The sequence below is a fragment of the Lycorma delicatula genome, chromosome 1, assembly GCF_047948215.1.
Source record: "Lycorma delicatula isolate Av1 chromosome 1, ASM4794821v1, whole genome shotgun sequence".
NCBI classification, from domain to species: domain Eukaryota; kingdom Metazoa; phylum Arthropoda; class Insecta; order Hemiptera; family Fulgoridae; genus Lycorma; species Lycorma delicatula.
Genome location: NC_134455.1, coordinates 159,529,519 through 159,556,210, shown reverse-complemented (window position 1 = coordinate 159,556,210; position 26,692 = coordinate 159,529,519). Strand labels below are relative to the sequence as shown.

Below are 26,692 nucleotides of genomic sequence, written 5' to 3'. Positions count from 1 at the left end.
AAATATGTTAAAATAAGCATGTGTGCATGTATTGAGATTAATATAAACTGGGGTTTTGTATGTAAAATTTAGAGAAAATTGATTCAAAAAACTACCTACCCCACTCCCTGGAGATACTGATCCCTAAAATTTTATCAACAAATTTCCCCATATACACGAGTTTCTGTACACACTTTCATCAAAATCGGTCAGTCCAGTCAAAAGTTATTAAGTTTCAAACATACAAACACACACATATATCATAAGTACAAACATTCCCCAATTTTTGTTTTTTTGTTTTTTGGGGTCCTTAGGATGTGAAACATCGAGATATGCAAAATATCCGATCCAATCTTTTGACTAATTACCATACTCTTTCCTTCTTGCAGCATCGCTCTAGAGCTACGATACCATGAAAAAAGACGAAAAAATTCCAAGAAATTTATTTTTTGGTAGTTTAAAATAGTTTTGTTAGTAGTCTAAAATAGTAGTTTAAAATGTTATTGACTATAAATCTGAACAGTAGTTATTTAATAAATAAGTCCTGTACAAATCAGAACAAAACCTACCTCTCAGCCTTACAAAGTAATATCCCTTGTTTAAAACTAAAATTGTTACAAAAGTTGTTGCAAATTACATAAAGTTAGCTTACTAAGATATTCACCACCGTTTTAAAATTAATATAAGTTTATCTTGCACGTTTTATATAGTTTGATTCAGCCGTTCTAGGGTGGTGCAAAGGCAAACACACAAACTAAGATACTTTTCTAGTTTTGTTATTAAACAGATTGTCCATCCTGTAAATATTACATATATTCTGTGCAATTAATGTTCAAAGCCTATGCAAGCAGAACAAATGAGTATAATATATATAAAGACAATAATAAGCATGATAAATTAATGAAGTAAACTGAAATAAATATACTTAACAAATGAAAAATATGTCATATTGAATATGTAATATTATTTATTAAGAATAGAATAAAAAACAAGTAAATTAGAAATGACTTAAATTATAACGAAAATAATGAAACAAAACTACGTTTTTATTCTTAGCCGTACGTTGATAAAATAGCATCAGGTTAATTGTAAAAAAAAATAATTTAGTGAGCTGTAAGATTATAAAATAAAAATAAATGATAATTTTATTATTAAGAATGTTACAAATTAAAACAGTTCTCAGAATCCTAATTCACCTAAATTAATTATCATCTCCGTCGTACAAACGGTTTTCATCTTGCATAATCTCAAACACAAGAAAACATTTTACGCAACAGTATTAAAAATGAATAAATATTTTATAATGCAGGCAGTTCAATATAAAAATAATTAAAACAATACTAATCAAACACCTTCCGGTCACTAGGTGGCGGACTCGTAGAAAAGTATGAGACAATTTTTACCGACCACAATACAACAAAAGATTACACTCCGTCAAAGTACGCTCGTAATCAATGTTTTTACATGAATTAGAACGGACGGTGCTAACGTAAGGGAGGTGGTGATGTCCATACCAAACCCGATCTTTATTATCACTTGCTTCGACATTGTAAAAAAAGAATAACGCTATATCCGGTGTAGCGATTTAAATACGAATTTCCCTTTCGTTTGAACATTCCGAATTCCACTAAGCTATCGAAGAAACTGAGATGAAAATAAACCGAAGGAAGGTTTTGGAAATAATTACAGGGAGAAAAAAGTTCAGAAAGGAATTTTATTCAAACACATTTTCAGCGTAACATTTCTAATCCCTGAAGTCGAAGATTTCTTCACCGAAGAACTACGGCAGAAACCATCAAGATGTAAAGATTGAACTGTCATTTACCCGTATTGATATATTAAAAGGAATCAAAATGAAACATACGTAAAGGCTAACAGAAGGCAAAAAAAACAGAGGAAACATAAGAAAGAAAACAGTTACCTTCTTTTGCTTGGACTACTTTTTGAATTGAGAACGTACTGGATTACCAGCGCAACAACATCCCGAGATTCCAATTCTTCAAAGCGGTTATTTTCCTTTCGTATTTTTACTCGTGATATAATATTTATTAAGTTTAGAGCAAATTTTTACTGTAATTACTGAATTTTTGAACGATTAATAATTCTCACAAAATAAACAACGAAAAACTAATACGCACTTAAAGAGTAAGAACGAATTAAAGCTAACAGAAAGAATTTTTGGGACGGAACTGACCCAAAAATTACTCGACGTAAATGACGTTTTCCAAACGTGGATTGAGGTAACTCATTTTGCATACGATACGCAAGGAGTGATGTTAGCATAACAATACTCGACAGCTTCCATTTCCTGATAACGCTCAGATCAATCGACATCAATGTTAAAAGCGGTAGCTATTCTACCTTTCATCCTTAGTTGTGGATTCGAGTTCCGATTAGGTTTGCTATTTTTCAAATGTTTATTTAACAGGATTCGGATATACAGACTAGAAATTTTCTTACTAAGTTCAAAACTTAATAAAAAACTAAAATCTGAATGGAAAAAGACTGAATTAACTCGCATCAGATTTGACAGAACTAACTTAAACATGTGTTTACTAAATTCATAGATTGAATAGACTCTTGAGATAGCGGTAAGAATTGTAGAAATGTCGACAAGGCGCTGGAACAGATCGGTTGCTGTCGTCTACTTTGACAAGAAATGCTCCTGGAGTCTCTAACGAGAGAATTATCGTCGCGTTCTACGAGGTACGACTACTTTCTAGACAAGAATGAAAAAAATTATTGCACATTACACGATTCTTCAAATGCAACTGAATCGTATTTAATGTCTTGTAAAACGTAAGAAGATAACCGGCCGGCACAAATGGAGTGCATAAATGGGAATAATCAAACATAATCGCGTTCTTTCTTCTTGTATTGAATACAAATACAAGTCGAAGTTAGGTAAGGCTCAACTTCAAAAGTAATAAATCAAAACAAGTTCTTTATCCGTTGCTTTTTAACCTGAACGAAGAAGAAGCATACAGATATTCAACCGCATTTTAAGTGTTGTGTTACAGTCATAAGGAAGAAAATAAGATGTTATGTGCTTCGCTGACGGCACTTTTCGTTTGTTAGAAACTAAACGATGAGTTAATAGAAACATGAATGATAAGAATTTACTGCTTGGAGAGAAATTTTTTCAGAAAAAAATGCAGCGTTAAAAAATGAAGAAGAAAATTAGGTAGACAGACAAAGATTTGAAATAAACACGAATAACAGGAATAACACGAAAATAAAAAAGATAACACGAATATAAAAATTTAATATCAGAATCATGAAGTAAGACGAACTACTCGTAGTTTGGTAGCCATTAATTAAGACGATCATGTTCAGTTAATTTGCCAATAGAGAATATATAAATGGTTTTATCAACTTGGTGAAACAATGATTGAAGATTACGAAACGGGTAACTCAGAATACGGTAAATAGGCCGAGGTAAAATATCGTTAAATGTAATAACCATAAAGATTCTACGTGGCCTAACATGAGTTAACAAGTCATTAAAAATATACAATCAGAAACAATTACCTGCTAGACTCACTAGAGAAAATGCGGAGCAAAATGATTTCTCTTCGCTTATGTTACTGACACAAGCCAAATAAATGCTTTCATATTAGGATACCAGCCCATGAAGTGTGTATGATGAAGCCCTATAAGAGACACCTTCATCTGTTTATCATAGAAACTGCCAACACAAAGGACATAATAATCTCGTCAGAGAAAGCAACTCGGACTAACGCTATTATGCTTTACATATATTACAATCACAAGAAAAGATGTTTAGTGTAATGCAACATATTAACGTATCTTCCTGTTACGAAATAATGCGTTATGCTTAATGGTTCAAGATAGCAGGGGAAGATTAAAGGATTAGCACAAAACATAAAGACTGAAAAAGCAATGAATCAATCAAACTTAAGCTAATGACCTTAACCTAACCTAGGTTTGAATCTATCAAACCTTTCGCTTTACTTATTTTGGAAAATTATATATATGAGTTTAATAAATATCCAGACCCAGGAAAAAAAAGCAGGAGAAGATATATTTTTAAAATACACTACTAGTGTTACGAGAACAATAAAAATTCTAAAAAAGAATGACATACCATTAATAATTCAAGATATTTATTTGAACAGTCAACGCATAATACACTTTGAAAAGATTTCCTTGTAAGTTCATTGTTTGCAATAAAACACTCATATATGAACAGATAGAAAAATTAGATAAATAAAAAATGTAAAAAGAAAATGATTTTCCACTCCTAGCATAACACATGCACACGTGTATACACATACCGATATAGTAAAATTAATTAATCAAATGAAATTTGCTAATCGACAACATGAGTCATCTAGTTATGTGCAGTTAAATTCCTTACTATATAACAACCTTGTCCGTTAATCTTTCCCGGGGACCGAATTCTACATGTAATAGTACTGATTATAATTAATTCAAGATTCTTATCTTTAAGAAGCTGACCGATAAGTGTAATTAACAATTTGTTTCATTTACTTAATTATATAATCTATGATTTATTTCTCTTCGCACGCCTCACTAATATAAGCCAAATATATATTTTAGTATCAGGATGCCAGCCCACGGAGTGCGTGTGATATTCATTCAGCCCTATAAGCGACACCTTCACAGTCTATCATAAATATTGCCTGAACAGAGAACATAATTACTATCAGAGAAAGCAACTCGGACTAACGCGTATTACGGTTTACATATAATACAATCACAAGAAAAAACGGATAGTGTAAAGCAACATATTAATGTACTTTTCATCATAGTTTATCTATAATATAGATAAACGAATCCGATTCTCTGATAAAGTAACTAACTCCTTCAAAAAAAACTACTGCACTAACTACTAAAAAACGTGTTTGTTTGTTATAATTATAAAACATTCCTGAACGCCATTTAGGCATCGAAGTGGTGTTGCCCGGCGAGCGATTGTCGAAAACCATCAACATTTTCATTTTAAATCGTTCAAGATTTTTTTAACCCCACAAAAGTAGTAATTTCGGTACATACTTTAGTTCAGTAATCCGTCAGTAATCAGTAAAAAGTGCGGCTTTCATACCACAACAATAAATGAAATAATTATTATTTTTATATACGACATAATACATGATATGAACAGAGGAAAAATACATCAGATTACGATCAGATATCTTCCTTCACTCCAGGATTAGTTGATAGACCAATTTTAAAAGTTATCTAAATGAATTCACAAAAAAGCTGTTAATAAAGTGTTACATTTATTCGTTGCAGTCCTTTTTTACATAGGTTTTCATATCAGGCTCAAATCGGTAACGGTAAATTTGTTTTATTGATAATAATAAACTATTCTATAATCGTAATACAAATTAATTTTTATTCTTATGCACTTTGACGATTAGATTATTTGTCTGATTTACTGTAAAAAATGAAGTAATAAAAATGCGTATTAAGTATAAATATTACATTAATCGACATGAATAAATAATATTGATTTTTCAACATCGTGCGGTGAAGCCATCACGATTTAAATTTTTCTTACACACAAGAAAATTCGTATATATCACCAGAAAAAACATCAGTCAGCAAATCCCATACCGACCGTACCTAATTAATAGACACAAACCCAAACGTATAAACACTAAATATACGCAATGAAATCACAGTCTACAAAATTTATCTCAGATTATCCTAATCACCAGTAAATCCACCACAATGAGAATCTTACAAACACTTAGTTGTATTATATCAAACGTACGTAAATTACGGATACTACATTCTTAAGTAACCGATTTGTTCGCATAAATAAATTTACGTTCCAAAACAGCACTGAAAATTTACCCGGCTCTACTTCCCGTTTTTACATTTAAATTAGATCGGCCCACATGTCTAATTCAAATGAAAAGAAGAGAAAATAAATACTGTTGGTATTTATTTCAATTAATTGTTGGAAATCAATCTGTTGATCGATTTTTTATTGCACAGATGCCTAAAGATTAATCTCTGAACGAACATCAAATTGTCAATAAAAATTATCTGCGTTAACAAAAAGCCACTTTGACAATCAAATTTACTTAAGAATAGTCAACCGGCATAGAAACTCTTGATGGATCGACTTGATCCATCAAGAGATTTGTTTCCGATAGCACCAAAACGCCAGAAAAAATTCACCTATACTTAATTAAACTTTCAAGTAACTATAAATGTACCAAAATAAAAGAACAATATATTTTTATAATTTACTAATTATAAAAATTATTTTATAATTAGTAATAAAATTTCAACAAGCTATTAAAAAGTAAACATCAATAGCTGTATATGAATGAAACAAAAATGAAGAACAGTTCTGTAGCACCATAAAGGCTGTACATCAAAATTTTCGTTTTAGCATTAAGGTTCGTTTAAACAATTTAACCAGCAGTAAAATTTACCAAAATTAAATCTCTCTTGAATTTTGTACAGAAATATATTACACTTTCGCCATTTCTAACCGGCTTGAAATGCATCAAAGTCCGAAAAGCTGATATCCATAGAAGATGACAACATTTTACGGTTTACTTAATCATCTAAAACCTGTTCATTATTTTTTTTTAAATTAAATTGCAACCGTAAAATACTTTTAAGATATTTAATACTTCGATAGTTCAAAAGATTCTGCAAACATATATGCGCCGATGAACTATCTACGATAATTAAAAGGAAGAAAATGGTATCAGACTGTAATCTATGCGCCATTCAATGAATGGAGGGGCGATTGTAACTTATAATGAAATTATATACAATATTAAATCGCAATTTTCATCTGGCGTTAAGTAATGACAGGTGATTAACACAAGCTTAACAGCTAAAAGTATCTAATTGAATAGTTTCTGGTACCAACCGATGCCAGACGATTACAGTCACTAATGTTGTGACGGAAAGTACGTGCACTCGAATTTGAGACCTTTTGAAAATAAAGCCATCCGATTTAAAAAAAAAAAACTTGCAATGTTTTAGATTATTTGATGATATTAAACTTTTATTTGTTATTTATATTGAAAGGTATGTTATCACGGCATACGATTACGTCGTACTGTGCCCTATTTATTTACAGACAGAAAAAAATATGCGTGAAAGTTAGTGGGAGTATAAAAATCTTCCAACATCATTTTACCGCTTTAGAATTTCCCCCATACGATGAACCCTCCGATCCTGCTAGATGAATCCGATTGACAGGTACTACGTATAAACTTCAAGTAAGAGAGTTAGATTAAACGTAAAATTTTAAATACTCGTTATTTAACGTAGTTTTAAATTACATTAAAACCATAACAAGTAAGCAATGAAGACTAAGAAAGTTTCAATCTCCGAACGCTAATATGAAATAGGGGAACTAGTTACCCGAACTACGAATCTGTTTATTAACCAAGAAATACTGCTGACATGGTACGATGAAGAATTTAATCTACCAGACAACATCTGAATACGTTTCTATCAAGTCTTTAAAAGCAATCACTTGAAAAATCTTTGATTGAACGCCTCAATTAAAAAGATAAAAATTAACCTTTACAAGTCGCTCTTATAAAAACTGATATCCCACGGCCAAGGCGAAGCAAATTACACAGGTCGCGCTAAAGTATCAGCTTCTGATCTGAGAGTAGAGAACTCAAGAATTTTTCCCGTTTATCATTCTACGTGTGAATTTTGTATAGTAACTGATATAGTTTACATACTTTCTCAAGAATTAAAATTCGGATACCCGATTAAAGTACAGTTAAATATTCTACTACTCGGTCACATAAGCATGTAGATTACACGACCAAGGCTAAAATATTCGTTTAAAGTTTAATAATTATCCTTTATTTCTCCTTTTTATCTTTTATTTTTTCTTTATTTTTAAAGGAAAAGACACTGAGCTTAAATTAACATGCAGAGAGGACAATGATAGGTGTGCAAAGGTAATAGTTAAAAATTAATTTTTAAGATCATGCTCGTTAAGAAATGTAGATAAAAATTTATATTTAACAAAACGTTAATTAAACGTATGTTAAATTTGCTTTTTTATGTTAATTTGCTTTTATTACTATTTCAGACCATATCTGTATAATAAAACCGACTGACTGTCTTAGATCCAATCTGTCCTCATCAAGAACTCTGCAATGAGAAAGTTCATCGGTTCCACCTTTAGCTTCTTCGTCGATTTCAGGTTCTCTTTCTTCTTGAAACACTCCTTTTTGGGATTATTCAGAAATTACATCGTGTTTCTAAGGGTGGGATTTGTGAATTACTATATATGATGAAAAGGTCGAGGGTCTATGAAATAAAAACTTCAATAATTCTGAATGAATTATTTTTAACATAAAGAAATATCGATTTATTTTTTTCTGATACTTCCACTTTTTACAGCAGTCAGTATAAATCCAAACGAGATGCCTAAATCTACAGTCTACCACAAATAAACTTGAGCGGCAACTTTATTAATCCGATGATATTAAATATGGAAATGTCTGCCGAGGCATTTGCATCGGTGGCATCCTGACAGATGCTAAACTGATGACTGGATGTATTATCAGGTTTAGAGGGTCTAAAAGATGACCTCAGGTAAAACCCGTCTTGGAACGGAGAGGGTGGTGTGTGGCTACCGGGATCGTCCCAAGATGGATGTCTTCCCCTACGGGGGTCAGGATTTTTACGGTAAATATTTTTTTGTCAAAATGTTCGTAAGTTTATGTATTCTGGATCCGGTTCAAACGACGATTAACGTAATTTCAATCGAAATATCTATCGTTAAGTTTTTTTTTTAACATTCGTTTAAAACATTAATATAGAATTTGTATTTCAAGGTCAGTTAGAAAGTTTTAACACACTTAAAAATTGCAAATTTATCATATTAATTTCATTACTTACAATGCAATAAACGTTACTGAAGATTATTTTGACATCGTCGGGGTTGCAGAAACAATACAACAGAATGAAAACAGTGTTATTGTAAACGATTGACAATAGCAATGTTAGTACGTGAAGTTAAAGGAGGCAGAGATAAGAAGAAACATGCCGGCCTCACACGCAACAAATCATTCATCTCATCCTCTGAAGCAGAAGAAACATAAAGAACAAGGGAGGAATCTATTATGGCGTAAATTAAATAACACAAAGCAACTTCTAAACGGTCTTTTTAGAACAATAGTACAAATTATGTATATATTTAAAAAAAAAAAGAAGAAATTATTCCCACAAATGACCAACTGGAATACTCGTCCGGACAGCTTTCTAGCTGGTATAAACTATTACGCACGAATTTTTGTTTTAATTTCCTTGTTTATCCACGAATACTAAAAATATTCTTTTTCCTTCTTTTTTTCTATTTCGTTATTTATTTCGTTCGTTGTTTTAGGGTCTTCCTATTATATTTCTGAAATACTTTCGTTACAAAATGATTTATTATTTATTAAGTTACAGTCCCGTAGAAATATCACACAGAATAAGAATTAACGAATATAGTTTCGAAGATTAGCCAATATCATGAAACTTAAAGTTTTCTTGGTTCATCAGTTTTTTTTTTAGTAGAATGATTATAAAAATTTTTAACGACTATTTAAGTGAACAGATTTCAGAAACCTCCACCGACGTTTAATTTATGTAACAAAAATTGCAACAATAGATCCCCTATCAAAAAAATATAATTTTTTCACCAAGACCTACAAAGCGATGCGTAAAACAACGTTAATAAAATAGAGATTCTCAAAAACATAGGCTATCTGGGTACCGCCCGTACACCTTACATTTTCTCTCGGTCTTTAAATAAACCCTGCACGAATAAATACTTCCATATAATTCGTCGCAATTTATTTATTTTTTTAATTTTATTATAAACAGATCGTTTTATCAATGTAAACATAGTGAGACAGTAATTATGCTATTTAAAAACAAATTAATAAGCAATGAAATACTTTTGTAAGATTCATCTTCTAATAAAACAGGAAATTAATGCATTTTTTAAAGTCTTTTACGACTGTAAGAAGATATTCTGTTCGTTTAAAGAAATCATTAACAGTACTCACGGTGGCAGGTGCTGTTCGAGCAGTTTCAGGTGTTGATGGTCTTAAAAGGGATCCGGCCAGCTGCTGCAGCTGCTGTTTTTGATGTAAAGATATCGATGGGTTGTTTGAAGAGGGGCGACCAGCACTTCCTCCTCCGGCAGATGCTGCCAATGATCTGCTCCCACCTCCTGAACCACCCCATCCAGTCTGAGACCTGAATAACACAAAAAAAAGAAACTGACTTAAAGTCTCTTAAATCCAGTAGTTTTTCGTTAATTTAGTTAAGACCACTGAAGAATACGCTAAAAATCATAAGGAAAGAAAATAAAAGGGTTTTTAAAAAAAATTATAATCGGAAACGATTGCAGTTTTTTATTCTAATACTTAACGTTTGCACATATAAACAATAACATATTATTGTATTTTGCGAAGATGTATCACTGCGCTCTCACTAATTAGTTTCTTTTAATTTTATGTTTTTTTTATCCCAATTTTCTTCGTCATTAGTAATATAGTAAAAAACGGCATCAATAGATCGCTTATTAAAAGGAAATATTTCACGGTACCATGAATGTAGGGGTGAAAAACGTGTGAAATTTGCTTCATTAAACAGAACTGTGTTTGTTATGCGTACAACGGAAAATAAAATAAGCCTTTTATCGGAAAATTTAAAGTTTCGGAATGCAGGGTTTAGAAAATGTTTAGACAACCTGCGAAAAGTCAGGTATATACACTACTTTATCTGCTCTCACCATCGATTCCGTAAGTAACAAAGAATGGGGGAAAAGATCTTCGTTCTTTTGTTTCCTTACTTATACATTTAAGTGTACAGTAATTGCCTACTTATTGTTGTCTCTGTCCTTCCTATCTCTCGATTTAATGACTTGTCAACTATCTTAGAACTCAACTGTTAAAGGTATACCTCTAAATATACATTTTTGCTTTAGTTCGGCAATAGTCATTATGGCTTCGAAAACCAGGTTTAGGCTTGATCTTAACAAGAGAGTAAAAGTACTTCGTGCTAGTGAACGAGATAAACTGAGTGTAAATTAGATCACGAAGGTGTTCAATGAAGGAAAAACTTGTGTAAGATGTTCTAAAGAAGTAAACAGAAATTTTGAAACGGTGGAAAAACGTTTATAATGAAACCATTAATGGATAGATTGCTAAACTACCTTTTATAATTCAAGGATATGAATCTGAAAACACAGCAAATGGCGAGAGATTGGATTATTTTTCCGCGCGTTACCGAATACATGTTTGAAAGGGGAAACATTTTCGGGGAAAATAACGCAAGGAAAGATTGACTGTTTTTTATGTCGTTTTTATATCAGATGAAAAGGAAAAATGGCCCCAGCGAAGCTGCTCGTTGATTAGAGATCCAAAAAAAAGGCGTGAATGAGTTACAGATTATGGAAGAATGATTAACAGTAAGTATTTAATGGCAGAATGAGAAGCAAACCGGCATGTTTAGCTTTTTTTGGAGCAATGCAACATGTCACAACACCTCAAAATTTTCTAACGTCCGACTTGCTTGGTTTCTTACAAACACTACAAGATTTCTCGACTAATTGACCACAGCATCATTCAGAATGTTCAATAGATTACCATAAACTGTTAATACAATCTTTGGTCGCCAATATGAATTCTACATCATCCACCTCTGAACTAGCTAAAACCATCTAGGTTCTAGATGCGGTAATTTAAATAAGCAAAGCTGTAAAGAAGTTGTACCAGAACAGTGACAAAGTGTTTCGAAAAATCAGGATTTCCAACGCGTAAAGATATTGTTATTGAAGAAAATGAGGATGGAGAGCAGGGCTTACAACACTACATTAATGAAGCTGCTTTCAAAATAAGAATTTAACGGAAAGTTGGAGAAGATTTGAAGAAGGAAGAAGAAGAAGAGATATGATACTGAGTTGGAAGAACTGCAAGTTAAAGATTTATCAAGATATTGTCAAGAAATGGAGTTATTGGATTGGTAGCGTTCAGACGTCTCTGTTTGTGCTCCGGGGTTTGTTAGGCTTTCGGATTGGTTTAACGGGTTTTATTCTTGATTTGTAGGAACGGTAATTGTGGCAAGTGTTTGATTTAATTTTCCTATTTTTTATGAGTTTTGGATATTGGATTGTCTTTTTATTGTGAGTATTTTGGTTTTTTATCCTTGTTGCCAGTAGGCAATAAGGTCTATTTTCGTGTGCTACTACTTTGGTAAGACAATACAGTTAGTGGTTATCTTGTTTTGTTTATTAATATTATGTACAGTGGATAATGTTATTCACTGTACTGTTCTCATATTTGGCGGACTGCTTTGTTTAGTACAGGTGTGCGTGACAGTGACTTTTATTCTTACATATTATCTATCTTTAATTTTATAAAGTTAATTTAATTTTATTTACTTTAGTTAAATTTTATTTTTAATTCAATATTTAATTTATTATCTTATCAGCGTGATAACAGCTTGTTGATTGGGGGGGAGGGGTTTTTTGCAGTGCAGTATTGTGAGGGGAATTGTTTGTGTAAAATGCTCTATTCAATCCAGGAGAGGATAGCTATAGCTGAGGCCTATATTCGATCTGAATCATTTGAAGAATCACGTCGAATATTCGTAGAAAAATTTCCGAATGCCTGTATCCCAGCGAAGAGTAGGATACACGATTTAGTTAAAAAATGGCGTACAACAGATTCGGTTTCAAATGCAAAACGAAATAGGCAACTTAACTTTCCTTCCGTTAAGACTCCACAGGCCATTGCCGATATTGAAAGAACAATTACTGCCAGTTCAAAAAACCTCTACGCAAGTTATCCCAACAATATGGTGTTAAATACACATCTAAAATAATTAGTCTTCTCACGTTAAATTATTATTAACATTCAGACCCCCGTAGGGGAAGATATCCGCCTTGTGACGATCCCGGTCGCCACAACACTCCCTCCGCTAATCGGGTCTCGATGCCAAAACGCCTATCTTTGGAAAGTAAGCACTCAGCGGGCCCCTTGCCTCCCTTGTCGCTATTCTATCTGTACATTTACAACATCAGACCCCCTCAGCCATCCTCCGCAGGACTAAAAATATAAGGAAGCCCGCAAGTATTTTCCATTCCCTTTCGGTTTTCCAATTAACTTGCAGTTCCTCGCAAGCTCTTAACTACTTTGATACGTTCAGCTTCATACCTGGGACAGAAATATAAATATAATATGTGCGTATATCATCAATGGCCCTACACTGGACACAAGTCTGAATTAATCAACCAAATCTGGTCAATCTAACTCAAAAAAGCACCATGTCCAGAAAGAGATTGTGTAATAAGACGATTGGGGGAAATCCACCTAACAACCTGCATACTTCTCACAATATAATTAACAACAAGCATTCATGACAAACTACAAGTATTGTTTTTTAAATTGTTAAACTTAACTTTATAAAATTTAGCGTAATACCTTTCTATAGAAGTTATAAAAATAGAGACGGTCTGATATTTGTTTGTGTGTGTGTATGTGTGATATATATATATATTACATTTTATTTTCTGTCTTTAATTTTATCTACAGATACAAATGTTTTTGTAAGTACATGCTCTCATAACTACTTTTTTCTTTTTTATAAAACCAGCTTAAGCCCAATTTCAAAGCTACATCTTTTGATAGGCTGTATATCTTGAAAAAGTCAAAAGATGATTTTCCAAAAATTGTTCATATGATTTTGATAAAATGTTAACAGTACTGTTACGTAAAAAAATATACATACATATTTTTTCGGCTTATAGCGCTGCAGGCAATTTCAAGAAAATATTTAACCAGTGTTAGCTTAGAACGAAAAATCTGATGTGAATAACAAATAACTTCCTTGTACGTCTATTCATATTCACATGTTTTTTTTTTTTTAAATGAAAAGTACATAAAATTTTATTTCATTAATAAGTTCTGATATTTTTTCTTTTTTTTGTTAATGAATTATTATTCATCGTAAAAATGTTTTTACAATGAGAGGTTAATAATTATTTATAAATCATTTAAATTAAAAAAAAAAAAGTTGAAAAAAAAGAGATGAAGTCTGATTCGAACCGATGTGCCTTCCCCTAATATCCAAATATTTCATTAATTAAAAATTGTATTTCGCTATAACTCCGGAACCAATGAAAATAAGCACCATTTATGATATATCTTTGAAAAGCTCTCAATGATGGCATATTACTGCAGTTAAGAAAAGTTAAAAATCCATAACATCTGAATTTTGGATCAATCAAAAAAGGAGGTGCACAACAGTCCTAAATCCAAAATCTCAACATCCTACAGCTAATTATTTTTGAGTTATGCGAAATACATACGTACGTATAGATGTAACGCCGAAACTAGTCAAAATGGATTCAGGGATAGTCAAAACGTATATTTCCGTTGAAATCTGAAAACCGAAATTTTTTGCGATCATAATACTTCCTATACTTCGTACAACAAAGTAAAAGTGATGAAATTCCAAGTTTATTACAGTAGTGTATGTACAAATGAGTACATAAAAAAATATAAATATATAAATGTAGTACACGATGTTATTGCGCGCGCGCGCGCACACACACACACACACAAACACAATAAAACCTAATACTGACCTTTATAAACAATGACATGAAATTTTCCTCCGCTTTTGAGATTTTAATTTATTCCCGTAGTCAAAATTATTAATGATAAATCTTACTTTTATAATTTTTCTTTTCAACTAAAATATCAGGAAAGTTTTCAAAATATTTGTTTTAGGGGAAGTAATTACAATTCAAATAAATTCTATCTTGCGGAAAAATAATTTTTCCAAGGTACCATAAAAAAATCAAATGAGAATATTCTGGGTTATCTGATTAAGAAATTACGTTTTAAGAACCCAAACATTCACCTCCTACTCTTGTGATATGGATTATTTCTACCCTAATAACTAGCCATTCAAAGAATAATAAAAGTTTTATATCGAAAAGTTAAAAGTGAAAACATAATAGTTTACTTAAAAAAAAACTATTTCACAGAAGCAAATTTTAAACAAACTGAATAACAAGCTCATATAAGTATTAAGCTGCATAAAAATATTCTATACAAATAAAAATTGATAAAACTCAAATTTTTAAGGAAGGAAGGAATTACATTTTTTTTTTAATCCTGTCTGAATTGTTTTTAGTTTCGTATAAGTTAGGAAACTGATATGAGTAAAATTTTCATTCGGTTCTACCCCATACGAGACACAATATTTCACAAATCAATACATCCTCATTACTTTATCACATCTATTAAATATTTAACAGAAATCAAATCCCCCGTAACAAGGATTACTACATGAATTCCAGATTATAAGTAAAATCAACTCGGTAATGTTAACAAATTTAGCACCAGCACATTTAACTCAATATTTATAAAGCAAAGAAATCGCTAGCAAAAATGCGTTATTTACAACAAAAATAATTTCTCGAGGGCAACAAAATGTAAATATAAAAATCAAAAATCATAAAAAACATAAAATGGTACATAAAAATCCGGCAGGTAACTTTTTACACTACTTTTTTCCTCTCAATTGTAAACTATATACCAACATGGAAAAATAGATGGATAATCCAAACAATCAAATTGTAATCACATATAAAGTAAATCTCACACGGGACTCTGCGATGGAACTGAGTGGGAGTAGGAGGTCTGTATTCCACCTCTTCCTGGCAGACCAGACTGGAGTCCACAAATGAAAAAAGTCAGGGTATGAACTGAAAGTTGAGTTTACTAAGGAAAGTAGGACTTGTTGCGAATAACATTTTTGGTGGTATGTTATTATTATATTGCCTCGATTGTTATGAGACATTCACGAAATTGGCTCTGTAAAATGTAGAAATAGGTGCGGGGTTAGCGCTTCCGCGAACTCGGTTAGCTAGTTCAGAGGGAAACGGTGTAGGACATTGAAGATGTCCGGATGAGGACTGCAGCGAAGCCAAAAGCCGAGTTTAAAATCACCGATGCAAATGTCTACCGAGGCATTTGCATCGGTGGCATCCCAACGAGGCATGGCTTATTACTATGAAATGTAAAAAGTTAGAGCGAAAGACGACTCCCGTTAAAGCCCATCAGGGATAGAAACGGAGGGGGTGGTGTGACGACCAGAAGCGTCACAAGGCGGGTGTTTTCCTCTACGGGGTTGGGATGTAATCGCATAAAATTTTGTACAATGGACTAAACCAGAGTACTTGAAAACGCATAATAAGTGAATTAAATCGTCTTAACGATTCTGAAATTCATGAATAACGAAAACAAAAAATAAAATGAATTAAATAAGTAGCAGAAAGGTCTTATTTTTTGTAAACCAGATATTGAAAAGACTAGAGTTGCGAGACGTTTTTCCAGAAATAAGATAAGGTACTGCAATACATAAGACAGTATCGGATATGCATCTAATTAGAAAATAATGTGGAAATTAAAAATATTTTGATTTGGTTGATTTGTATCCGCAGTTACTTAAAATGATGTGGAGGGGGTTCATTCGGATGATAAATTAGGCCCTCGATGTTTTCAATTTGCGGAAACATAGAGTACTCTAAATGTCAAGTACACTATGTCCACAATAGTCTGCTCATAGAAAAAAAATAGTCCAAAAATTTCATTATGCATGATACCACACGGAACATTTCCTTTCGGACAGTTGAGGACGAATTCAATCAATTTTGTGGCTTTCTCAGCATTTTTACTCGACAATAATGTTAACATGAATGTTGATTCACGACTCCATTAATATGAAATGTTGTTTCATCAGAAAAAAGAAAGCAGGTAAAAATAATATAAATGCAGGAGAATAAAATGTTGCATGAAATTTTCATCAGCAGAAATAAGTCTAAAATGGTTGTAGCAAATTGAACTTTTTGTGGCTGGCTTATCGTTACGTTTAATTTCAAGGAGTAGTTGCAGTTTATAAGCACAAAGTTACAATCTCCTGCGAACAACTTAATGAATAGTGATTTTTGGACTGAATGTTTTGGACTTCGTGAAAAAGAGTCGAATTTTTTTCTGTTTTCGGCACTTGTTTTAGGCCTATCTGGTGAGTGTTTTATCAAAATGCTTCCTGTTTTCAAAAACCGTCCACACCACTTACGTACGCTTTTGTCACTAGGAGAATTTCTATGACAGATTCGCAAATAATATTTTTGCACAACAATCACTGACTTATTTCTGCGAACTAGTACCAGCATTGTACGTTTTCTCGTGAAGACGACATGGATCTGATGCCCGTGCTCAAAACAGCTTGGACTTTGCAACACTCAACACAGCTGACGGAGAATGTGAATACGAAAACTTAATTTTTATCGCTTCAAGATTACGTAAAAAACCAACGAAGCTGCAAAATAAAGACTATATTCGTTCTTGAAACAACGGTTTATCGGACACCCGGTATTTAAAGTAACTGAATGAATGAATAAAAATCACTCGCTAATATTGTATTTGTTAAAATAAAAATACTCAACCGCATGGTATTTATTATTTAAACAAAGCCAAACGTGAAGGAAAAATTACGAAAAAGTGATTCTGTAGTTTAATTCTAAAAACATACCGAGTGACCGCAGTAACAAAAAATTACAAGACTTTTTGAGAGTGATTCCATACAATCTTGGTAATTTTCGTTTTTTTTCTAATTTACGAAACATTCTATAACATATTTTATGAAAACAATGTTAATAGTCCGCAAAATTTGGAATTATTTTTGTCTGAAACATTTTTCGGTCTACTGACTTGGAGATCCCATTCATCTACGTAAAGACGGTTTGATAATTTCTCACTTAATTTGTACTTGATTAGCTTTAAGGACAGATTAAGTAAGGGTGGTTCAAGTCGGTTCAGAGTAAATCAAATTAACGTTGATTCGTAACAAAGATAATGCACTGAAACTATTTGGTTAATTCTTACATCAAACGGAATTTTCATAATTTTCGTTGAAGGATGACGTAATTTGTGGATTGAAATATTAATAGTTGTTTCCATAATACGATCGCTTGTTCTGGAAAAATTTGACGGCCCATGGAAGTAGCAAAGTAGCATCGCCACCTTAACACAATTCTATGAATGTATAACACAAAAAAGAGACTGATGTATTACTGCCTTGGGCAGAGAAGCCTCCGTGACAACATTTCTTTTTTTTAACACTTCTTTCGTGATACAAAGTAACATATAATTAGTTTAAGAAAAAGTAGCACGTACCATTTCTTAAACTAACTACTTCATGTAAGATACAAGAATATAAATAGCATCCGTACTTAACGGAAGTCTGAAAACAAGTAAAATCTGGATGACAATGAACTTTACGTTCTATCTGAAATATAAAGAAGTCTAACGAATTTCAATACAGTATTCTCACTGTGTATTATATTTTATCATCCCTTAAATCTGTAAAGTATGAAGTATAAAACTGTTTAGTCTTAAACTAATTACCTATCTAGTATTTTTCTTTTAGGTAGATTTCATAGAAAGTTACTTATTGTAATAGGTACCATTATTCGACTTCCGGAAAATTTCGACATATTTTCGCGTTTCACATCCCCCAAACCCCAAAACCACCATCAGTTCAAAAGTTCACAAATACAATTTATATATATATATATATATATATATATATATATGTTTAACTTTCGTAATTTCGCGTCAATCAGTTTCAAATTGATACATAAATTATAACGACCCAAAATCTCAGTCAAGTTCGTTAATGGGGAAAATCGGACGATGTGGGCGGAAATGGGGGATTTTTCGAAAGAACAAAATATCTCTTTAACTTTCTTATTACATAAAATATCAAATTCGTTTAAACTTCCTACTATTCTTTGGATAAGGGCCTAAAACTTATCTAAGTAAAGTTTTTTGATATCACGACCATTGGCCCAAGGGGTGGAAAATATGGGATTTCAAAGACGAAAAAATCATACCTTCCTTAACAGGCTCAGTATCGAATCGGTTTAAAGTGATCGTTAAACCTCTAAACATTTCCTAAAACTTTTGTCTGAAACAGTTTTTGATATAACCAACCCTTACGGCAAGGGATGACCAAAATGTTACTGGAATTGTAAGAAGATGGGGCTTGTCGTATGCTAAACATGTGAAAATTTTTTCACATGTAACCATTGTCGTATTGAGTAAATTTGAAGTTTTTCTTAACTTTAAGGTGGAAATCTTTTTTATCCGCTATTTAGCACAGGTGAAATCTACCTCCGCTTTCCGGCGTGCAGAAAGGGATTTTTTCCTTATATTATTTTTCAACAAGTCCAACAATTTTTTATTTGAAATCAAAGAAGCCACGATAACTAGCGAGAATGTAGCGTCCATAACAAAAAAAGTTAATCAATGCGATCCACGACAGAATTTAGATTCTGCAAACACCGTAGACACATAATCTAGAGTATGAATAAGCGTTTAAGTAAAAAGATCGATTGAAAACTAAATTTAGAGTGAATCTAGAACGATAAAAATAATATTTACCAAGAGACACGAATGGCCCAATAAGAAGCACATCTGGCCCAATGTGAAGCCGGATTTAACAGCCGTGCAATACCGTTACTAAGCAGGATCAGAAAAACCGAGCGGCTATCCTTTTAAACAATAATTTAAGAGATTTAATTTTTTTTTAACTGTCTTATCATCACACATACACGATTTCAATAATTTAAAAAACTGCCGAGGACAATTTGTTTGTTTTCCTAAGAAAAGGAATTTTAGTTGTTTGTTATCCTAAAAAAAGGAAACCGGTCGGATTTGAATGAATCCGTCACCAATTGACAACTTGAATAAAGAAGAATGTAAGGGTACGAAGAATTTCAAAAATATTTTTGGGCGGCATCCCTCTAGAAATTCTTGATTCTGGGTGCCATCTCTATTCTGGAGTAAAATTTAAAATTATGTTATCGAATCCTTTGATCTCAAACTTTTTGTGAACGGATCTCTATTCCCGTTATATTGGACTTTTCAGTCGGTAAAAAATGATAATGTTTTTTACCTGATGTTCCATTTTAATAAAACCTCGAGAGAAAATTAATTTAAAATGTAATTTTGTAATTTTAATGTTCGAAACAATCGACTTTTCGGACGCTACGACCACGCGTAATAAACATCGGACTCTAATTTAAATCCATTTCCCAATCGCGTTTAACTCATCAGTATAATAAACGTGAACTTAATTAGACTTCTTCACCGTACTTAATTAATAATATGGCTTGTCTGAAGCAACAACCCGCGCATGTAGTCATCCGAAATATAAGTAAAAAAATATTAATTTGTATGAAATAGCCGCAAAAGCTTTCTATTTAACAGGTTTAATGTCAAAAGATTCCCGTAAAAAATAATATAAAGTGAACGATTTGTATTTCTTAGGTTACAATTAAACATTATTGGTCTATTTAATAACAGTACTTGTTGGGGTTGTCATAAAACCTATTACATCTACCCGTATATAACGGTATTTATTTGTTTACAATGATGAAAAAAAAAAAAAAAAGAAGAAACAAGCCAAGATGTTACAGTAAATTTCGATATACACTGGAATGTAATTAGATGAAAATAACACTAGACACTTAGATGAAAATCAAGTATGCTAATTAAATATTTATTTTACTACAGCAACTATTTAATCCTTATTTTTGCGTTTACAATTTCTTTATTTCTTTATTTTCCTTTTGTTGAGGAGATTTAACTGCAGAGTTTTACTTGTTTTGCAGAGAGTGAACATATGCAGGATGCAAATATGAGTATGTAAAAAATACATAACGCGCCCACTGTTTATTCACATCTATTAAAATAAGACCTTCGATCTAAACTCTATGAACAAAACACGGTAAAGTTCAGAAACTAAACAACAATGTGGATACCTATATGCGTTAGAGCGCATACACGCGCGCATGCGTCACAGATTAGTGGGCTTATGCTTAGCAGCTTATCTTTATTATTAGATTTATCATTCAATAATAAAATTTATCTAAAGCAAGTGTTCTATAATCTCAATAGTATTATTTATTTATTTTTTAACATTACGAATAAGCAAGTACAGTAACTTTTGTTAGGTTCAATATTCTTTATGTACACATCTGAAAAGATTCTAATAGATAATTTTTTTAAATTTCACATAATATTACACAGCTAAAAAAAAAAAAACAAAAAAAAACAAACGTTTCAAGTTTCATTACTTTAATAAAAAAGTATAAATCAGCTTAATTAAGTAAACCACTTAATTAGGTAAACTACTATAAAATATTATTGCTAAGGGACCTTAAAATTGTACATTCTACAATTAGGATGAATAAAAGAGAAAATTTATCTATTAGTTCAGAAAGTACATATTTATTTAAGAAAAAAACTATAAAAAGTGGGAAAACCAGCAAATAGTAAATAAATATATAAATATTTTTTACGATCAATATCTATTAATTGTACTTAAAACTTGCCAAATGACATTAGAATTCTCTGAGAAAGGAGGATAGAATTACAAAGTTGAGGAATTAAATAATCTTATTAAAATAAGGAAAACGAAAGGTGCTATTTTGGGAGAAAATTTGCAAAGGATAGACGAAATACGGTATAAAGTAAAAGCAGACCGAGTAAGGAAAGTATTCATGCAAAAAGGAACAGCTAGTATATAATGTAGATCAGAGGATTAGAAAGAGTTTTAAAAATATCTTTGTGAAATTTAGAGCATTATGGTAGCGAATATTGGACGGCACGTAACGAAAAAGAAACGATGTCTTAGAAACTTGGTGCGATAAGAATATTTAAAAAAAATTGGTGGGATGATAAAATATGACTGAAGAGGTTGTTATAAACGAACGGGAGAGAAGAGAGGTCTATGACACAATCTTGAGATGGGAGGAACCGGGTTATCAGGTGGTTATTAAAACATTCAGAGACATGTAAAGAAAAAAACTCCTGAGGAAAATAAAGATAGTAATGTATGAAATAAAAAACTGAGGATATATGTGGCAGTAATTATGTTCAGGTTAATAGGTTTTACAGAACAAAAAGTAATTGTTATTGTTTTCTGTTCTGTAAAACCAAGCCTCAAATGGTCGATGATATACGAAGACTACTACTCGGAAAATAATTTATGTTTCGCTGCTGTTCAAGAAAGGATGGGAGTAGCAGCGCCATCTTAATGGTGGTTGCTAGTCTGAGTCGGTACAATAAAATAAGCGTTTAAAATTTTGTGCCGTTATAGAATATCCCACCAGTTGTGAAGTAAGATCGGTTATTACATTTCTTTTGGCAAAAACCAATAAACCCATTGAGATTTATCGAGAACTGTACGATAATTATAAGAAAGATGTAATAAGTGAAGGTGCAGTAAGGCAGTGTTGTATTATGTTTAAAAATGGCCGCTCAAACTTTCACAATGAAAATCGACGCGGCCGGCCTAGCGACTAAATGACAAACTGATAGCAAAAGTTGATGAAAAGATTCTCGCTAACCGGCGCGTTACCATTACAGAGCTTGATTTCATTACAGTTTCCAAAAATTTCACTTGGCCACTTGCATGAAGTTTTAATGACAAAGTTGGGTTACCATATAAGTTTTGCGCTCGATGAGTTCCAAAACGTCTTTCAGAACAACAGTTTTGTGGAACAAAAAGAAGTAATTTCTGTTGAATTCATTGATCGTAGCGGTACAATAAACGTAAAGTGAGACGTTACAAAGGCTATGGAGAAGGATCCAAAACAACCGACGCGGCATGTCGACTTCTGGGATTTTCTTCATCCATGACAATGCACGTCCGCAGACGGTTCATCGAATTTTTAGGAAAGTTTGGATGGGAAATTTTCTGATCATCCTGCGTACACTTCAGGTCTGTCATCGAAAGATAACAATCTGTTCCGTCACATGAAAAACTGGATGACAAGTAAGCCCTTCGATGATGACGACGAGAGGCTCCAGGAAGGCGTCATTTAGTGGCTAAAAAACCAGGCGGCAGAATCTTTTGATGAAAGAATACAAAAACCGTACTCACGATGATGACAATGATGAAGAAGAGATCGCCGTACTCATGAACTTTTGGAAAAGTCTGGATGGGAAATTTTCCCGTTTATGATAAAAGTACATACATCTGTTAAATACTGAGGTTTTATTATAAACAGTCTGTTATAATTGCATGATGAACAAGGTGTTTAATGCGTAGAAACTACTAAAAATATTCGTTTATAAAAATGTTATTTTGTTTGCATTTAGTTTATTAGCATTTAGCATTAGTTTGACTGTTGTATTTGTACTCTTTTATTCCTTGTAATAATTTGACAAGACATTCCAAATCTTAATCAAGATGCAGACGTAACGACTGGATCATATTATTTACATATTAATGTACTGAGGAAACAGTAATACCTCAAGTATCAAAGATGTTAAGCAAGTAGTAATATCGTTACTTTTATTGATACGGTAATTAAAATGGTAGATTTTACAAAATTACATTATGTACAAGCATTATGCAATTTTATTTATCCATAAATAAAAATTATAGAGTAGAATTAACAATTTTTGTAAGAACATTTTGTTTACTCCAATGGTACTTTCCAATCGAAATAGATTTTTCTGGTTAACATAATTGGATGTTATTTTAGCAAAAGACCTGTTCAGAAGAAGAAGTAAATTTCAAAAGGAATTAAAGCGATTCAAATTTGAAACAACTGCGATTTATTTATTGTAAGTTTTTACAATATACATACACAGAACTGAAACTTTCCAGAGATTTTTTAAATTTTAGGCGATAATAATGAAATTTGTCCCCTGTAGGGAGAAAATGTGGAGAAGCAATTTAAAATTTTAAATTAGTCATCTCATTATGAAGTTCTCATCAAAACGAGACAAATGACATAAAAAACAATTACTATTCCAATCCAAAATGGCGGAGGTACAAAGGTGTTTTACCCGATTTTCAAAATCCAACTGAATATTTATTAATTTGGAGAATCGGAGGAGTTGGATGCTTTGTTTTTAATTTATTTTAAGATTGAATAAACATCAACTATTGTGTTATTGGAGCTAACTGGGGGTCTCCTTTCCTAATCGCGCACCTATTTTGAAATGTTCCGCGTCAAAAACGGTTCAGCGTTTTGAAGAGACAGCCGACCTGGGATAAACAATGTACAATGAGATCTGAAATTGCTAGTTCTGATGATGAATCATTAAATTTATTACCAGTTAAATGGATACCCCATTCCTCAGCTAGAAAAACAACGCAAGATCATAAGATCAGCCGAAGTTCTGTCCTTAGTGTATTAAAAAAGCAAAAAATGCCCTTCGAAGTACATTTACTACAAGGAATGATCTCGACTTTAGGATCGAGTTCTGTGAAAGGCTGTGATGGCGGATTCTAAAATATTAAATAATGTAATTTTTACCGATGTCACTTTCATGTTAAATGGTAAGGTAGACATCTCAACCCAAACTGGTATCATGAGGACATTCTCAGTATCCTGTCAAATTTAACGTTTGGGTAGGTACTGGTTAGTGGGCGAAAATAGCACCTATTTTTACTATTTTCAAAACGTTCAACGACGTAGTCTTCTTTTTATACTCAGAAGGCATTGAAAAGGGAACAATTTAAACAGTTATTGCGTTAAGCCTATAAGAATCTTAACTCAAATACACTTACCATGTTAATGCTTTGAAAATTATTTGGATCCCTATTTATTTTTAATTATTTATTTATTCTATTTATTTACTTTGATAAATAATATGATTTTGATTTTACTCTTACTTATACATTTTTTAGTCACTGGAACTTAAAACAATGATTCATTTTATTTTTAATAGTAACGTCAAAGTCAGTTGAAGAGACAGATGCTTTAACCATCCCAGCAGGTTCGAACAGGACAGGATTCATGTACAACAGGTTTTCAGTTAAATCTTTTCCGACCTTAAATTAAATTAAAAACAAAGCATACCGCTCCATCAGATGAACTACTCTTACTCAATTGGTTTTGAATATTTTGGAAATCGGGTAATTTTGTCTTTCCGTAAATTTGGATTGGGATATCGTAGACGAATTTGGTTTTGGCATAATTTTTCGTCTTGAAGAGAACATCATAATGAGATGCCGCTTGATTATTGTCGCTATTTAAAAATTTTCGAGTTGGCCCCTCCCTTCCACACAAAGGTAAAAAAGTCATTATCATCAAAAGCTAGAATTTACGGATATGAATTAAAAGTTTCATGTCACCATCTGTAACTTAGAAAATGCTTCAAATTAAAAAATGCAATACTTCTGTCATATTCATTTCGTTTAGCTTTATTTAAACAACAACTGAATATATTGTAATAATATTTAACTATTAAAAATGTAAAATAAATACATTTTATATTCTAATATAAATAATTTTGTTTAGATTTAATTTAAACCCGTGGATAGGTTTACTAATATGTTTTATCTTTTTGGGTTATTGCTAAGTACAATAACTTAAAAGTACATCGACTAATTTGTTGATAGTATTTGGCATTTTATGTATCCCTATTTATATATCAAATGTCGGATGAAACTGTTGCATTTCTCAGGTTGTCGTAGACCAGATTTATACAACTCTACCTCAAATTTTATAAAATACACCGATTTTGATGAAACGTTGAATAACTCTAGCGAAAGTTGAAATTTCTTAAAATCAAATTGAGTTTCTATTAGATCTAGAGCACCGAAAAATAAGTCTATAGATTTACCACAGTAGTCTAAATTCACGCACTAGTCTGAGGATATATGTTCTTTATCAACTGTAGATAATTTCAATTTGTATCCGTAGGAAGTATTTTGGTCTTCCATTTATTTTTATTAAATTTTTTTCGAATACATATTTCTTTTCTAGATTATTTTTTATGTGATGGATCAGTTAACTATGTAAGCGCAAATCTTGTACAGACTCATAAATTTTACGAGGCTTTAATGATCGACATTTCAACAGACCGAGTTTGATCGGGATTCGGACCTGGAACCTTCCGGATAAAAGGTAGAGAAGCTGCTATAGCAACTTGAGAATTGTACATAAATGTATCCTACTTTTCTAAGAAATATGTTTTTTAGTTTTTACCGAGGATTCCTTTTGCGTAGTAATGCGAATTTGTGACCAGAAGGTCGTCGACTGACTCCGTTGTTTTTGAGCTATATTAAGTAGAAAGCAAGCGTAAACAAATATTTGCTCTCACACGCACGATTAAGTGACTTTCTGATGGTATTGCGTTAACAAAACTCAAAAATCGGCCGATTCTGCAATCTAAATTCAACATAATTTTTTATTATAAATGCTTTTCATTTATTTATATCCTGCTCTACTGTAAAATCATATGTTATTAAGAATTACTAAATTACAATAATTGGAATATACAAAGTTTACTAATAGGAAGAGGCTCAACGTTATTACGTTCACTGGGTTTGCTGTTATTCATGTTAAACGTATTAGCTTTGTATTATATAGTTTATTACAAGGTAAAGATCTCAAATCACTTTATTATAAGGTAATAAACTTTATTATTATTATTTTAATACGTTATGAAAGAAAACCGAGCATATTGAAGATGCAGTGGAAATATATACCACACAGTAATTTTATTTATTTTGAATGAAATCGATATTCAATTAGGCTACTTTTAATTAAACTCATTTTTGCTTTGATTAGTGAAATTGTAACTAATCATGGAAATATTTTGCAATTGTCTACAACAATCGT

At 31.9% G+C, this 26,692-nt stretch overlaps 1 protein-coding gene across 1 annotated transcript in view; it reads right to left on the bottom strand.

Moving 5' to 3' along the window:
- The window catches only part of RhoGEF3 (Rho guanine nucleotide exchange factor 3), a 171,679-nt gene that overhangs the window by 117,136 nt on the left and 27,851 nt on the right, over positions 1-26,692 (bottom strand). Inside the window, exon 2 of the mRNA XM_075354770.1 lies at positions 10,026-10,218. Within this exon, the coding sequence (XP_075210885.1) occupies positions 10,026-10,218 (193 nt within the window). The remainder of the gene's footprint in view (positions 1-10,025; positions 10,219-26,692) is intronic.